This window comes from Motacilla alba, chromosome 3 (genome assembly GCF_015832195.1).
Source record: "Motacilla alba alba isolate MOTALB_02 chromosome 3, Motacilla_alba_V1.0_pri, whole genome shotgun sequence".
Classification (NCBI taxonomy): Eukaryota; Metazoa; Chordata; class Aves; order Passeriformes; family Motacillidae; genus Motacilla; species Motacilla alba.
The window spans coordinates 94010536-94027778 of NC_052018.1; the positions used below are offsets into that span (position 1 = coordinate 94010536).

At 39.7% G+C, this 17243-nt stretch overlaps 2 protein-coding genes across 4 annotated transcripts in view; one reads left to right on the forward strand and one right to left on the reverse strand.

Moving 5' to 3' along the window:
* GPATCH2 (G-patch domain containing 2) overlaps positions 1-4372 on the reverse strand; it is a 127446-nt gene extending 123074 nt beyond the window's left edge. Inside the window, exon 1 of the mRNA XM_038130426.1 lies at positions 3852-4372. Coding sequence (XP_037986354.1) covers positions 3852-4357 — 506 coding nt within the window. The 5' untranslated portion in view covers positions 4358-4372. The remainder of the gene's footprint in view (positions 1-3851) is intronic.
* The window catches only part of SPATA17 (spermatogenesis associated 17), an 89277-nt gene continuing 76320 nt past the window's right edge, over positions 4287-17243 (forward strand). Inside the window, exons 1-4 of one of the 3 annotated variants that reach the window (XM_038130427.1) lie at positions 4287-4423; positions 8460-8549; positions 10739-10820; positions 16789-16839. In XM_038130427.1, coding sequence (XP_037986355.1) covers positions 4317-4423; positions 8460-8549; positions 10739-10820; positions 16789-16839 — 330 coding nt within the window. In that variant the 5' untranslated portion in view covers positions 4287-4316. The other 2 variants (XM_038130429.1, XM_038130428.1) reach the window with 2 other exon arrangements.

A 17243-nucleotide genomic window follows, 5' to 3' on the forward strand; every position in this document is an offset into this window, starting at 1 on the left:
AAAGCCTTAGAAGCACTGATTTTGAGAGCTCTGCTTTATTAATGAATGTGACTGAAATTTGGATTGAAGAGGTGCAAGTATTTGGGAGAGAGCAGCACGTGATAAATCTCACTGCTTTACTTGAAGAATTTACAGATTCAAAAAAGAGAACTATTCATGGTTCTTGGGACACACAAAGGGGAAAGCAACATAATTAAGTAAAAATTATTAAAAAGCTGGCAAGAGACTATGGTAGATTATGAAATCATTGATAAACCTCTGTTACAGAGAAGTTTATGTTTCCCTTCTTCCTAGGTAACAGATGAGGAAATGGGCTCAAGCTGCACCAGGGGAAGCTTAGAAAAATTTAATATTAGGAAAAATTTCTTCATTACACAGAAAAAAAATGGGAAAGAATGGTCAGAGTCTGAGGTAACAGACTCTGCCTCAGAGGTCTTTCCAAACTTAACGATTCTATGAGCACAAAACTGAAGCTGTGCCTAGACTATTTAAACTCCCCGTCATTAAAAAGCCATCACTAAGAGGTGGACAAAGCATCCAGTTCCACATCCACACCTAGTTATATCCTTTGGCACATACCTGGACCAGGTATGCAAAGCTACAGCACAAGCCATGCTTTCCATCCTATATCAACCACCACTGCAGGGCAAAAGAACTACCTGTATTTACTTGCCACACCAGGTGCAGAAGCAAGACGTGGAAAAGTTGGGAGGGTGTGTTTCAAATGCTCCTGGTTGTTAGGAAGGGTTAAGTTAATAATAACTAGAGTTTGTGAAGACAAACTGAGAAATAAGAAGAGGAGGGGTTGAGAGGAAAGCTGATGTCTTTACAAACAATTTCATGGGTGAAGGTGTGGGTGTCAACATCTTTGAAAGGGGGCTTAATGTCTCTTCTTCTAACTGTGGGGAGCAGGTTCCTTGCACAGCCCAGACAGCTTGGCTCCTGAAACAAACAAGTGGCAATCTGCACAAGCCTGAGTTTCTGAACTTCGGGGTAAAATAGTAGGTTCAAGGGGGGACTATGTGGTCGGTAGTTCGGGAAGGCTGTACCTTCCTAGTGCCTCAGACAACGGGGAAAGGAAGGGGGCAAGGGAGTTGAGGATAAAAGGAGGCTGCACCCTCCAAAACCCCTAGAAAATGCCACGGGTGTGTGCCCTGGTGGACACATTTTTTTTCTCTCTCCCTTTAGTCTAATAAAGTTGCAGGACTCCTCTGTCTCCTTTTTGGACATAAGCATTTGTGAATTTTCCAGACACGAGGAAGAACCTCCTTACTGTACAGGGCACCAAGCACTGGAACAGGCTGACCACAGAGAGTGTAGAGTCTTCCTCACTGGGGATACTGAAGAACCATCTGGATGCAATCCTGTGCCCTGTGCTCTGGAATGACCCTGCTTGAGCAGGGAGGTTGGACCAAATGACCCACTGCGGCCCCTTCCAGCCTGACCATTTCTGTAATTCTGTCTTATACAATACCAAGTACTTCAGGAATGATGTAATTTCGTCACCTGTTATACTGCTTATCCCGCTAAAAATTAGGACCAGGCTAATTTGCAGTAAGTCCATCTGACTCTTCTGAAACTGCTGCTTATCTCAGAAGGCACAACAATAAATACTATCAGTCTACCCATATTAACAGTGAGAAAGTGTAAAAGTGTTCAGTACAGAGCAATAGCATACAGTCAGAAAGATGCTGACATGAACTACATTCAACAAGGCTCTAACACAAATGAATTGGTCAGCCAGAAATGAGATTTGGAGCAATTTATCATGAGAAGGAGCAATTCTTGCAATCCCATTGCTGCCATTTACTGATATGCTTGCCCTTTTCAGAAGTATGACTTCATTAATTAATTGCCAAGGTGCCAAATCACATGACCTGTCAAATCATGGTAATAGGCTAAAGCACCACAGTCATTATCAAAAGATTCAGAATGCCCAGCAAGTATCCAAACTGCAAACTATTCTTAAATTGCCACGTGAACTCACAATTAAAAAAACATTCTGCTTTGGAGGAGCTTTACCACCTAAAGTGAAAAATTTTACTCTGTGGCTGTTCTGAACCTGCTCACCTATTCAGGCTCTTTTAATGTTTTTAGAAAGCACAAGTTCTTAATTTTCTACATGAAGTATTAGACACTGTAAAAAGTAATTTCCTGCATCCCACTCAAACAGGCCTCCTTTAGCAGACAGTTTCTGGAATAACTTGTGTAGAAAAATAAGAGAGCAGCTCTGAGGAGTGGTCAGATTTTTAATGGGCAAAATTTCAATCTTTTCCTCTGTATTGAACGCCTCTGAGCAGTGTACTAGCATAAGTAATATCATTACTGTATGATGACAATTACAGAAAAATATGCCTACACCTCATGCTCCTGAGGGCCACTCTAGAAGCCTCTGGAACTAAATTACTAAATGTAGACACAAAATAATAAAATTTGAAGACAAATGACAGGTCAAATAAATAGTGAAGACTTTGACAGAACACACATATGTGTTTGGAATGTCTTGGGCAATGTTTCCATAGTATGCAGCATTAATACTCAAATAAAAATACTTGTGCCACTGGAGTATACCCCGTTCTCTGAAACATTCTGAATTACACCAACAGAAGTTGTTATATTTACACCAGGCAAATTTGGATGCTTAGCAACACCAGAAAACTTGTTCTAGCAAATAATTAGCATCTGGGCAAATAAAATCTCTCTTTGAGTTTTTTCATTTAGAAAAGCATAGAGAAAAAAATACCCACGGGGAAAAAAATGGTGGTATCAGCAAAAGTGGAGGAGAAATGAAGCACTAAACCTTTCCCTTCCCCTTCCTCCCCATCCTCAGAAAAGAACAAAGAAAAAGATGAAAGGAAATCTATTTCAAGTCTATTTCAGCAGGGAAATCTACCAGCAGGTCTCTGTATAGGTAACATAGCCTCAACAAGATGTTATCAACCTTTGGAAAAAAAACCCACAAACAAAACCCCATCACAATCCTCCTTGCTTCCATTAATAAGTGAAACAAGAGAGAAGCTACATACACCAGTTGATACCAAACATATCACAGGATACCAAAGATTTCAGGAAAAAAATGAAATGTTCTCAGCTGGTTGCTTGGAACACCTTGCTTCCATTAAGTCTCTCTACTACCAGTCTTTATATCTGCATGGCCTACTAACAGAACTGAGCTTTTCTATTTTGTTACTCAGCCTTCCCTCCTTACAGTGCTACAATAAAAAAATTATGGCTTTTGAGGTCACTATGCTAGCATAAGGAGTTACATAAAACAGTAAATCTATGAACTTCTTTAGCAGGAGAACTACCCATACTTTCCCTGCTCGATGGCTGTAGCAGCACTTGTTGATTCCTGGTTTGCAGCAGAAAAGCTTTAGAGGAGGAAACACACACCGCACTGGATGCTCAGCTGCAGGCGCTGCAAGGGCTTTAGGCCTTAGAGAGTCTACCACTACTGGAAAAACACAAACAGACAGGAAAACCTAACTAAGCTTGGGACAAAAGTTTTGATTTATCTTTCGCCCACTGTCCTTTTTTCAATAAGGCGGGGAAGTTTCTTCCTCCAGCCCACTGCTCGCTCACAAACACTTCCAGCCGCCGAGACACGGCGGTGGCACTTCTCGGACCTCAGCGCCTCGTCCCCCGGGGGCCTGGGGCGAGCTCCATCAACTTCCCCCCAGCGCAAGGGCCAGCAGCGGGGAGGGGAGGCCCGGCCGCAGCAGGGCCACCACTCGCCCCCACGTTCCCACGCCCCGCCCGTGGCGCGGAGACGGTGTCCGGACCCCCTCCCGCAGAGAGCGGCCCCGCGGCCGGGCAGGGGCGGCGCACACGTGTGTCCCCCCCGGGCTTACCAGCTCTGCCTCGCCGCCTGAGCTCGGGTCGGGGTAGGTTCAGCGACCCGGAACATGAACCCGGCGCCTCCCCCGGCCGCTCCCCGAGGAGGCTGGCGCCGCTTCGCAGAGACTGGGCGAGGGGAGGCGGGGGGGGGGGGGGGGGGGGGGGGGCGAGGGCGGGAGGGCTCGGGCCGGGCCGGGCGGGGAGGACGCGGGCGGCCGGCGCTGCTCCTCAGTCCCCCATGATGAGAGCCCGGAAGCAGCCGCGGTACCGGAGGAAGCCGGACGCGACCACCTCGCCTCTTCCCTTCCCTCGCCCGGCCGCTGCCCAGGGGCGCCGCGTGCCCTCCAGTATCCCCGTCTGGGTTCGGTACAGCTCCGCGGAGCTTTCGCTGTCCCCGGAGCACTGGTCGTGCCGGGCTGCGGGGCCGCCGGGAGCAGCGACACCCCCGCGCCCGAGCGCACTGGGACGGTCCCGTTGCCATGGCGGCAGCGTCTTGCGGACGGGAGGAGGGAGCGAGCATGGCCGCCCTGGCCCGGCTTCAGGAGAGGCTGGCGGGACTCCGGGAGGAGTATTTCCTTACGAACAGGTACTTGGGCCGTGCCGGAGGTGGGGCGGGATACACCGCCTTATGCTGGGCTGGGGCGGACGGGCCCCGCTCTCCGCCGGCAACGAGATGGAGGCAGCCCCCCTGGAAACTGTCCGGTTCTGGGCTCCTCAGTGTGAGGGTGACACGGACCTCCTGCAGAAGATCCAGTGGAAGGCTATGAAGATGATTATAGAACTGGAGCATCCCTCTTACGAGCAAAGGCTGAGAAAGCTGGGCCTACTGAGCTTCGAAAACAGACGAGTGAAAGAGAACCTCATCCCTGTCTCTAAGTATGTGAAGGGAGAGTGTGACGAGGATGGACCAGGCTCTTCTCGGCGGTGCCAAGCAATAGGACAAATGGCAATGGGTAGAAACTGGATGCACTGCAAGTTCAATCTGAGTAAGAACTTTTTTTGAGCTGGTGACCAAGCTCTGGAACAGGTTGACCACAGAGAGTGTGGAGTCTTCCTCACTGGAATTATTCAAGAACCGTCTGGGCACATTCCTGTGCCGTGTGCTCTGGGATGACCCTGCTTGAGCAGGGGGGTTGGACCAGATGACCCACTGTGGTCCCTCCCAGCCTGACCCACTCTGTGATTACACGATTCTGTGAAAATATTTCGCTTTAAAATCCCTCCCGAGAGCACCAACCCATCGCCTTTCCCCCAATATTTCTACAGCGACCTGGTGGCCGCAGCGCAACGTCTTTAAGGGGCCCGTTTATACACAGAAAATACTGAGTGTCCCACTCTTCCCCCTCCCCCTGATAATTTTGAGGGAAAATTAGCATCTGTAAACTCCTGAAACGCGAGGAGCCTCGCAAGTTCCGCCCTCTCCCGCCTCGGGAGCCGACCTCCTTCCCCCGGTCCTGCCTCTGGAGCCTCCTGCCTCTGTCCTGCCCTAGAGGTGCTGTTCTTCCCTGAGCATCCCTCGCGATGATCTGTGACTGTGGCTGAACGTTTGTCCTCTTGCAGACACTGCTTATTTTAATTTTTTTTTTTTAAGTTAATTGAAAGATACCCGATCAGATCTGTTACCCTTGTCCTCACCAACTGGGATGCTTTGTGCCGAGTTTTCTGACTCCCAGAATGGTGGTGGCCAACTTTTTCCAGACCAGATTTTTGGAAATTGACAGTTGTAAGACTCACTTAAACATTGCAGAGATTTGTCTTATAAATCCTTTCATTCAGCTGCGCTATTCCTGTATGTGTAATGAAAAAGCTCAAACATAAAAAAACACCAAACATGTTTAGCACAGTTGAGGTTTTTTTCTTCACTAATTAATGAATAATTTATTTTTGAATCTAATTACAACATCATTAGCATGAATAACAAAGCTCCTGAACATCCCTAAAAGTTACAGAGATCAAGTCCTGCCTGCATGTACAGTGTTGTGTTTTTCTGTTCTTTGCCTGAACTTTCACTCATACTCTTGTGGCTGTACACACAGCAGTTCACTAAACAAACGTCAGTTGCAGGAGGCTATACTTGTATTTCACATATTTCAGGTTAGAAAGAGCAGTCTGAGCCAGACTTGGAAATCCATTGGAGGGCAGCTTGCTTGTTGTTTGGGGATTTCTTTTTTGGCAGAGCTCTCCAAAAATGAATTGTTTCCCTTTTAAGAATAGGCTATTGTCCATTAGTTTCAGAATATTCAGATTTGCAGCTGGGAATGCAAATGAGAGGATTCAAAGAGTCCAGCGCAGCATCAAGTCTTAGTAATGTTTTTCTGATCTTAATAACATTCCTGTTGTGCTTTATGCTGAACTCTGTTTATGTGAGAGATATGAGGTGTCCTAATCTGACTTTTTAGGGAAAGCACCTTTCTAGGGAAGAACTTGCCCAATGATGCCACAGTGCAAGAATACCATGAGCCTGCATTTTGAGAAATACCCTTAGCATAAGGATAAAGATATACAAGATCCATTAATTCATTCCCTTAAATGTTATGCAATTTTACCACTCTACTCATTCAAGAACCTACTTTTATTTACTGTAGTATCTATATGTCAGGTGCTTGAGTAGGCCTTTTTAAGTTTTTAACTTTCAGTACAGCCTTTGTGAATCTGTGACTCTCAAGAGCTTAATTCAAGCGGTATGACAGCTGGACAATCTGATCAAAAGGGCAGATGCAGATACCTGCTTGAGAAACTTACACCTTGAAACACTTCTGCTGGCAAGGGCAGCTGGAAGTGTTTGTGGAACTATCCTGTAAGAAAAACAACTCTGTTGTTGGTTTGCTTCAATAAACTTTACAAGGACCTCTCTCCCATCCTGGCCAGGCAAGGCTGAATGCCAACTAGGAAAAATCTATCAGGGAGTAAGAGAGGAGTCTGCGCTTCCAGAAGACTCTTGTTACTGCCAAGTGGATAGGACTGGGATTGGAGCTGGCACCTCTGACACAGCCAGTCTCATATCCCCCTCATTTCCAAGCTGTAATTGTGGCTGCCTGTCCAGGGCCAAATCACTCATACTCTTTCGATAAAAATAATTTTCCTCTAAGGAAAAGTATTCTGGAGGTGTCTGCTTCCTGTTGAAGACTGGGAAGCTGCACAGGAAAGGAACAAGAAAACTCTCTAGCCATTTTGAAAACGATTCATTTTTAGGTAAAAAAGCTTGTTTCCCAGAGTTTTCCCAGACACTGAGAATGTCTGATGCACATCAGACAGTGAAAATTTGTGCCCATTTAATATGATTTGAGAGCACAGGCTGTACCAGATGATATAAAATGAGTGGAGCTAATGTTTCTTGATCTCTGGTAGTAAATCTGCAATTCATTTCATTTTCAGACATATAATGAGGATAATCCTAATTTATCAGATAAACAATAATCTTGTTGGTATTTACTGAGGCAATTAACGTTGACATGAAACTTTGTTAGGAGAGCTAATTAAGAAAACTAATAGTAACCTACATGTTATTTTTTAATAGGTGTAACAAATTAAAGAATTTGGTGACTGTGTTCGTAATAAAAATGGGAAAGAATAAAAATCAATGAAAATTAAAACTTAATTTTAATTTCAAAGACTTGTCAGTTACTGACATTTTGAAACAAGCAAAAGAAGAATAAAAGCTAGAGGACATCTCATGGCTGAATTCTACCCCTCAGCATTAAATCTCATAATTTCTTCCTGAACTCTCTGAAAAGTCTTCTCCAGACTAACAATATGTTTCTTTAATCTCTTTTAGTTTCATGGTCTTCCTTACATGACTTTTAGCTTTGTCACAAACACTTTAGATTTGCAGTTTTATACAGTTATGTGATTTTTGTTGTAACTCAGGCCTAACTATCATTAAAGCATTATCCACATATTTCACCTACAATGGAAGAAGTCCATGTGACATGCTGACATGTATCTAAGTATTGTATGGGAATAAGAAATACCCACTCCCGAAACACACATCCTCTACGAGCTGCAATATTCTTTGTTACCTGCATACTATGCTGTTGCCACATTCTCTTCATAGAGAAAAGCAAGGCAGAGTTCTTCCCAGGAATATTTCTTGGTTTCACATTCCCTGAACATCAGAGAAAGAGAAAACACAATTCTTATCACTTGCTGTGCCTGTGTTGTGCCAAAGTGGAATGCAATATGGAGATTGTTTACCCAAAGTGAGGATGATTTGTTCCCTTGGCCTATCAGGGCCAGGAGAGTGTGCGTGTGTTCGGTCTGTCACGAGACAGTCACGGGCCAATCAGATGCTGAGTGGAGTTCTGTGCAGTTGTGTGCGTGGCAGATTCAGTTTTAGGTGTATAGAATAATATAGTGTAATAAAGTACTTAATTAGCCTTCTGATAAGATGGAGTCTACCTCATCATTCTCTCCCCTTGTCAGGGCCATTGCAGCATTGCTATACCATGTAACTAATGTAAATTAAATTCTTCTGCTCTAGCACTGAATTATGTAGTATTAAAGGTGAAAAACTTGGTAAAAAGGATCCCAAGCTGCAACAATAAAGTGTATTTAGAATAATATTTTTGCTTTGATTCTACGTTACCATGCTGAGAAATATTACTACTTTTATATTTTTTCAGAGCTATAGATGAAGACAGAAAAACAAACTACAAAGCTGCTGTCAAGATCCAGCGCTGGTTTCGAGCATGTGTTGTCCGAGCCTATCTGAGGTAGTATATCAAGCTTATCTTAATCCATGTTTTAGCACTGAATTTTCCATCTAAATTTCTTGTGGTATTACTTGATGTTAATAAAACTGGAGCATTTTGAAAAAAAAAAGGCAATAACTGTTACCCAGTTTTTTAACAGAATTAAATATATGCTGTGTCATTGTAAGAAATAACAATTTTTGACTTTCAGAACTGTATACAATTAAAAAGTCATGATGCTAGAAAGCATGGAAATTATCTTCAGAATAGATACACAGTATTGTTTAAGAAATCCTGTTATGAGTGGGAGAAAAAGAAATATCTAGATGTCCCTTGGATATGCTGTTTCAAAGACTTTTCATGTAGAAACATAGACTATCCTGAGTTGCAAGGGACTACAAGTGCCTTCAAAGTCCAACTCCTGGCTCTACCCGGGACAATCCCAAGAGTCATACCATGTGCATGAGAGCAGTGTACAAATGCTTTTTGAACTCTGGCAGAATTGGGCTGTGACTGCTTCTCTGGGAAGCCAGTTCCAAAGCCCAACCACCCTCTGAGTGAAAAACTTTTTCTAATATCCAATGTAAATCTTCCCAACACAGCTTCAGCCCACTCCCTCTTTGTCACTGGTCACCAAAGAGAAATTAGTGCCTGCCTCTCTGCTTCCACTTGTGGGGAAGGTGTGGACTGCACTGGTCTCTCCTCAGTCTCCTTCAGGCTGAACAGAAGTGACCTCAGCCATTCCTCATGTGGCTTCCCCTTCAAGACCCTTCAACAGCTTTTTTTCTGGGAAATGCCATATCAACACTGGACTTGATCTTGGAGGTAGTTTCCAACCTCAGTGATTCTATGATTTTATAACATTGTTACAAATTTCCTGGAAACTGTGGTTGGTCCATTCTCCCAGAAAGCCCTCTTCCGTTTTTTAGGTCATAAGCCCAGCTGGCCAAACTCATCTGCTCAAACTTCTGTATCTTCATAAAACTGGGCGGTTGAGGGAGAGGGATTGTTACATCTTCTAGTTTAACCTCTTGCCTGTTGGAATTAATTGTACATCATCCGGATCGACTGTATGAAACCTAAAGAATTATTAGCTTAAATAACATTTGCTACTTAATGGCCAATATTTCCCTCATAGGAAGATAGGCTGCAGTCATTATGTGCACTTAAAAGAAATGTACTTAAGCTGCATCAGAGGAGGTTCAGATGAGATATTAGGAAAAAAAATCAATACAAGAACTATTAGGCATTGGAATGGGTTGCCTGGGAAGATGGCAGAGTCACCATCACCTGAAGTTCAAGATGTGTCTGAATATGGCACTTGGGAATATGATTTAGGGGTGATTATGGTGCTGTTGGGTGGAAAGTTGGACTAGATCATCTTGAAGGTTTCTTCCAACCTTGATTGAGTCTATAATTCTGTGATTGTCTCTGGCTTACTTAGGATCACAGGCTCAATGTAGCCAATTCTCAGTGTTTTGAAATTGTCTTCACTGAGTGGAGTGCAGGCTTATAAGTTTAATGTCCATAGTTAGGTGGTATGAATGATCCCCTGTACAGCTTTTTCTATGTCCCAAAGTAATGATTCAATCATTTTCCGCAAAAATTTATGTGACATCAATTATGAAATTTTTAGTAGCAACATGTATGTCTATATATAAATTAGTTAATTAAGGACAAAGTAAACATTCACAATTAAGCTAGGTGAAATTTTATAAAAGCAAAAAGGTGTCTAAAAGTGAAAAAAGTATCTAAAAATTCAAGTGTCAGTAGGTTTTGTCAAATATGTCAAAAAATGGTGTAGCTGTGAAAATGTTGCATGTGACAGAAAAAAATCTGAACTGGTCAGATTCGTTGGTTAAAACCATGAAAATGAAACAATTTATTATGCAAATTAAATTTGTAAGGCTTTTTCATTAAACTTTTCTAATAGTATACAGGTAAGTTTGCAGTAACCCATGTTTTCCAAAAACAAAAGTATGTGTGTATGAATAAACACACATATATAATGGTCTATATGTGTATGTGCGTGGGTGTGTGTGCATATGTATATATGTATATGTGTATATATACATGTATATGTATAAAGTATGCTTGTAGTGGTCATTTGTATGATGCATAATACACTGTATGTTATTTTTATTATTATGAAAAGTTAATAGGTCTGAAGTCTGAAAAACTAATTACTTTGTTAATATGTTTCATTTTAGACATCTGAGCAAAATGGCGACTTTGATACAGAAGTGGTGGAGAGGTTATCTAAGAAGAAAATACTTCAGAGAAGCAGTGGAGGTAGAAAAGTACTTTTTAAAATTTTGTTTGGTTTTTTGTAGAATGCATATGAATAATTCATTCTCTCATAATGAAATTAAAAAGCTGAAACTCCATCTTTTATACACACAGACACTCTTTACTGAAATGAAAAGCACCATTAATTTCAGCAAGCCTACTCTTAACAGTCAAGTTAAGTCAGTATTTCAGTGTTTGCCGCTCTGGAGTACTGGTCCCCAAACCAGCAATGAGATCTGCTCATGCAGAAGTCTGCCCACATGATGCTAATTGCAAGATTGGAGCTTAACAAGATGCTGCTTTTTTGCCTTTTTTTTTTTTTCCACTGGCAGAACTTTTAATTTTGAAAATAAAATAAGCCAATGTGTCTACACATTGCTATTTTATGTTTTAGTGGTTTAAATTTCTTACTTAATGAACCTAGAAGTATTTGAGGTTTTGCCTTAAGGCACACAGCAGATTGTAGTCAATGTAATTCCTGTGATGGACCCGAAGAGAGCGAATGTGTGTGATAGCACACAAGCTAAAACCTCTGCTATCAAGTTTGGGGGACTAACAAGAAAATAATTTTACATAAAATATGTGATTTACTCCACTAATTTATCAATTTATATTTATGTTTTACAATAGTGTTAAACTTGTTAGTCATTTATTCTTGATTAATTTTGTTAAATTGTTGCTTTTAAGTCAAAACAGATTATTAAAGAAGTAAAAAAAGAGCTAAAATAAACCATATATTACCAAACAAAGTTCATGCTCCCTACTAAACTATGTTTTCAAGGATCAGAACTCGTGTAGCTGAAAGATCATTTATTTTTTCCTCATGTTTATCAATAATCTATGTAAATATTTTCTCTCTTCCAACTTACTAACTGGCTTAACTAATAAATGATGAGCCATCCTTTCAGTCTGTAGTTTTCACTCATCTTCTAAAAGTAATTCTTGAATACGGAGCAGATAGCTGCATGGTTGCATTGACTTCAGCTGAATATTATTCCTGAGTATAAGGAAGGTTTGTTTAATCTAGGAAAACTTCTGTAGAAGAGAGACATTATAATCTATATTAAAATTTGTTAATGAAAAGAAAGGATCCATGCATTCACTGGGACAAGGGAAGGAAGAAATCAATGTGATCAAACAGATTGCCTGTAATTACAGATGTGAGAGAGCTAACATCATAAGGCTCTCCTCAGCTTTCTGTTTTTGACTATAATTCTGAAAAGTAAAATAAATAAGTCTTTAATCAATAAAGCGTTATGAATATTTCGTTTTTCAAACAGACATAACTGAAATTATTGCCAAATCTGAAGTCCATGGAACAACATAGGACAAAAAATTCTGCAACTTAATACACACACTCTAAATCAGATTATGAATTCATCCAGTTTCTGGATTCCAGTACTTATCCAGTGCTAGCCAATGCTCTAGAGGAAGAGAATCTCATTAGAAAGCTTACAAATTTCACAGCAATCAGCACAGGAAATTATCTTTTCCCCTCAAACGCTAGTTTGTTTTTGCCATCACTTTGATTGGAGAAGACTAAATAGAACAGCTTGATTGGTAGCCAACCTGAGTGCCACACAAGTATAAGGTAAAAAAGCACATTCTACTCCCTTTAGACTGCTGTATTCGGTGTGTTTTGGGGTGGGCTTAAATATATAGTATGAGTTAATACCTTATATTTGTTATATTACTACCTTTACTCAATTGACGGCTGAACTTGGAATATGTAAAAAGCAAAATCTGAGCAGCTTAACATAACTTTCAAGTTAAAGGATCAGGCAATGTTTGCAATGAACATTGCTAGTAACTGTAGTAATGACTCCTGACTATGAAAGACAATGATGCATTTGGCATGATAGTTCCTTAAATACACTGGTCACTTTAAAATTTGTCTGCTGATAATGATTGGATTGGTATCTGCTGCCAGCAAACAAGGCAAAGCATATGCACAAAATACCCATGATTGCTTGATAATAAATCATTTTAATGATTATATTAAAAATTGTAAAATGTGAATGGTACTGATGCAGAAAATAACAAAGGCTGAGGCTCATCAGATTGGCTGTCCATATGTGCATCACTACTAGTATTTAATTTGCTTCTCCTCTAGTGCCTTTTCCTTTGAATGTTAAGAGATATATTTGGTAAAAAAACCCTAAAAATACTTACAACTATTGATGGCATTTATATTATTAAATTTAAATGCCTTTCTATTTTAAATATTAGTGATTTGATATAAAGCTTTGTTTCCTAATTAATCTCAAGCTAAAATTAAGAACTGCTCTCCTACAGTTTTCTTAATAACTTGGTTACATTGATTGTGTTGAATTCTGAAAGTTTGCATGACCTGCAGGAAGGTATGAATTTTAGAACCAGGCAAACACCAGAACATGAAACAAACTATGCATTGTTTTTTTGTTTTTTTTTTTTTTTACTATTTTCTCAAAGCCAATGAATCATTTGCTAAAGCAAGGGAAATTGTAACATTTCATTATTATATGAAGCTGGTATGCATGATGGCCATATTTTCAATTTACTTTGGAAGGAGATGCAGTTGAGAAAAGTGAATATTTTATGTTATATAGTTTGGCACCACTCTAAGTGATTTAGATTCAAGTCAACAACCAGTTTTAAATAGTTCCAGTCCGATAGGAACTAGGCAAATACCTATTTGCTCTACAAAATCCCTGAAAATAAACCATGACCACATTCGCCATTCAGACCATGTGTTGCTTCCTTCTCTTAACCTCGATCTCACTCTCAAAGTCAGATTCCTGATTCTTCAAATTCTTTGAATTTGTCATTTTATATTAACTCTTTAAAGCAAAAGAAGATACCGGGCAGAGCACATTTGTAGATGACCCCAAAGAATGTTTTTAAATACAAAATTATAAACTATAAAAAAGTTTGTATATACAAGGCTTCAAATATATTTTGAAAACCTACATTTAAGGTAAGCTGGCAGGACGGCCTGTATATTAATGTCAGAATTCATGACAAAGACATCCTGGCTAAGAAGTAGAGGTTGTACATGGATGAGATGGGAAAGTAATTCTTTCCAGAGAGTCAGCCTGGCAGTGCCACTTTTGAATTGGCACTTACTGAAAAATGAGGGGCAATCCAATGGGCATGGGCTGAACTGCATGAAATTCCACTGAAACATAAGAAAAGAGTCTTCTGGACAAGCAGGCCCCAGTTCTGGAAAGAATCTTTTGTTTATTAGGAGAGCACATAAATGTAGACTTGGGTTGAAGCAGTAAATTATGACACTAAATTATGACACAATTTTTTTGTGAATAGTAATGAACACCTTCTCCATCATTTGTAAGAGCAGAATTTTCGAATCAGGATTAGAAAACAGAGGGCAAATACATTTGCAAAAGAACCTAGATGGTGACACAGCCTTTAAATTTGGTGCAAGAATAAAGTTTTAAGACAGTTGCATGAGCAGTTCTGCATTGGAGAGACTTATGATTTAGAGCAAGAGTTGAGTAAAAGCAGGAATGTGTAACTTCCTTCTTGTTTTGCATGAACCTCTTAAGTGGTGGTAGAGTAAGGCCTGGATTCCTCACACCTTAGTGGGGTGTGCAAGATCAGACCTCAGCTGCCAAACAGGACGCCCCCAGTGGCAGGGAGAAATGATGAAGAGGACTACATCTTATCAGCAGGCTAATTAATTACTTTATTATACTATATTATTCTATATTATATTTCACTATGTTACCTTACATCTAAACTGAATCTGCCAAGCACTCAACTCTGCACTCCAACTGCACCGAGTCTCGTGACTGTCAGCCGACAGTCCCGATACACACACACGCTTGGCCTCAATAGGGCAAGGAAACAAACCACCATCACTTTGGGCAAACAATCTCCATATTGCATTCTACTTTGGCACAACACAGACACAGCAAATGAGATAAGAATTGTTTTGATCATTCTCTGAGGTTCAGAGAATGTGAATCCCAGAAATCCTCTTGGGAAGATTGCCTTGCTTTTCTCTATGAGGAGATATGTGGCTACAGCCATTGACTGTTTTTGTAAATAGTAGACAGAGTTCTTCAATACTTGGCCAAGCTCAGAGTCAAAGTGGTCCCACATTGTCTCTCAGTATGTAAGATATAAAAAGCATTAATGATGTAAGGTGTCCAATTTATGTTCCTCAATGAGATGGGATGCATTCAGACTTAAGTGCTCACAGCTTTCAAATATGAGAAGAATAAACAAAAAGGTGTAAAATTTTTTAGTTTAATCACTGATGGACAGAAATCTGACGAATATTTTTAAGCTTAGGAACATTTTAAGTTTCCATTAAAACGTATTTTATTGATTTGGTGGTGTGGTAACTCTTACGTTCCCTTCCAAAGAAAGAAAAGATGAGCTGCACCCCAAAATTGTATCAATTTAATCAAGCAGTTTAGGGATATACTTAAGTCAGGCAACCATTATTTCAATCCATTATTAGCTATCTACTGTTAGTATCACTCAGTAAATACTGATGGAAAATAAAGGGGGGAGAGACAGTCCATTATTTATTCTAATTTTTACATTTGGGGTAGCTTTTCCCTTGAATATATATATATGTATATATCTATGTATATGTGTGCACATCCGCACGTACACGTGAAACTACTTTGAACTTTAACAATTCTGCAATTTTCTTTCATATAAGAAATATCTTTTGTACTGTTTCCATTATTAGTAGATTGGTATGATATTAAAGTGAGCATTTTAAATGCACCTTAATTAAACTGCAGGAATTATGCCTTGCTTAATGTAATGAAGAAAGAGAATTTAAAATGAAGTAGCATCATTGTGTTCATTTGTAAATAACATATTGCAGCCAACTGTTTCTTAATTGCCCAGACTGTTGATAAATAATCCAGTCCTGCTGCTCTCCACAGACAATTTGCTTTGGATCAGACTAGGCAATTCAAATAACACTAATTACAGTGAAACCCTTTTATAGTGAATTCCTGTTTGCCATGGGGGAGAAAATCACTATATCAGGGGAAAGCACTTTTGCCTTTGATTTGTGTCTAAAACATGAGAAACACATAAAAGCTGCATGTTGTGCTAAATAAAGGACATACTCTTGCATTCCAAGTACTTATATTTTACTTTTTATGATACAATTGTGAATTATGTTCATTTTGCATTTGTAATTAGAGGGCGGAACAGATGTGAAAGCTTAGTTTAAAGTGATGTATCCATTAAAATAACCTATGCTACCAAGTGATTGCTTGGTATAATAGGGGATTTGTTCACTATGAGAGGAATTCTACTTTATTGGAAGGAAACCAGGACTTCAGGAAATGTTTTCTATATCAGGGGATTCACTATAACATGGCATCATTGTATTTATGATTTTATGATGTTAAAATGTATATTAAATGAAACAAAATTCCCAACAATTACTCGGGAGGCAGCTAAGTACATAACATTTAGTACAGATGGTTGGAAGGCACAATTTTGCTCCATCACTGCATCCGTATCCTTGAACGATTTCGACTGAAGACAGCATTTCTCTGAATTTTTCATTAAACCAGACATCTTGAAATATGAATTCCTTTTATGTTTCTGTGAGTTTTGGCTAAAAGAACCCCAGTGAATAAATCATACAATACTACATGTCACCAGCACTTGTGAATATTTCTGCTTTGTTATTCTACTCTCAGTAGAGCACCATTGATTATCAAACTCAGCGGAGAGCATTTTATGATCATATATCTCCATTAGCTCCTAGTTTGACTACCATAGATTTTTCTGGTTAAGCCTGCATTATGTATTAGGAAGCCTATCTCTTCAATACAAAGTTTGATTTTATTCTCTCTTAGCCTAGAACTCTTATTATGTATTATGTATAAAGATTCTTATCTTTTATATGTAAAAATAGCAGGACTGTCTTTGTGTAGCTGAAATATGTGCCATCTTTTTTTCTTTTTTTTTTTTTTTTTTTGATTCACAGAGAGCATATTTTATTAAGAAGAAGAAATTCTACAATGAAATGGCTGTCAGGGTAAATATTTCTTCACTTGTTAAACAAATGAAAAGTCAATTGTGCTCCGAATTTGCTTTTAATAAAATGAGCAAAGCAGAATAATATACACTTGATTGATATGCTGATGGCAACAGCAGGAAATAGTACATAGTAAAAATTAAAGTTTCACTGAGTAGTTAGGGTTGTATTTGAAAACTGTAGCTGAATTTGAGGTACCTGAATGTGTCTTGCCCCATTTAAATGTCCATTGGACCTTATCATGTATGATACTGCTAAAACCCCCAAACAATCTATCTGCCAGTGTTCTTACAAATGTAAGAACATTTGTTCTGCAAAAGTAGACATATATTTGCAATTCTGACAAACTACAGGGCTTTTAAACTTGTTGATGTAGCTGCGCCTTTTCTCTTGTTAGTGTATGA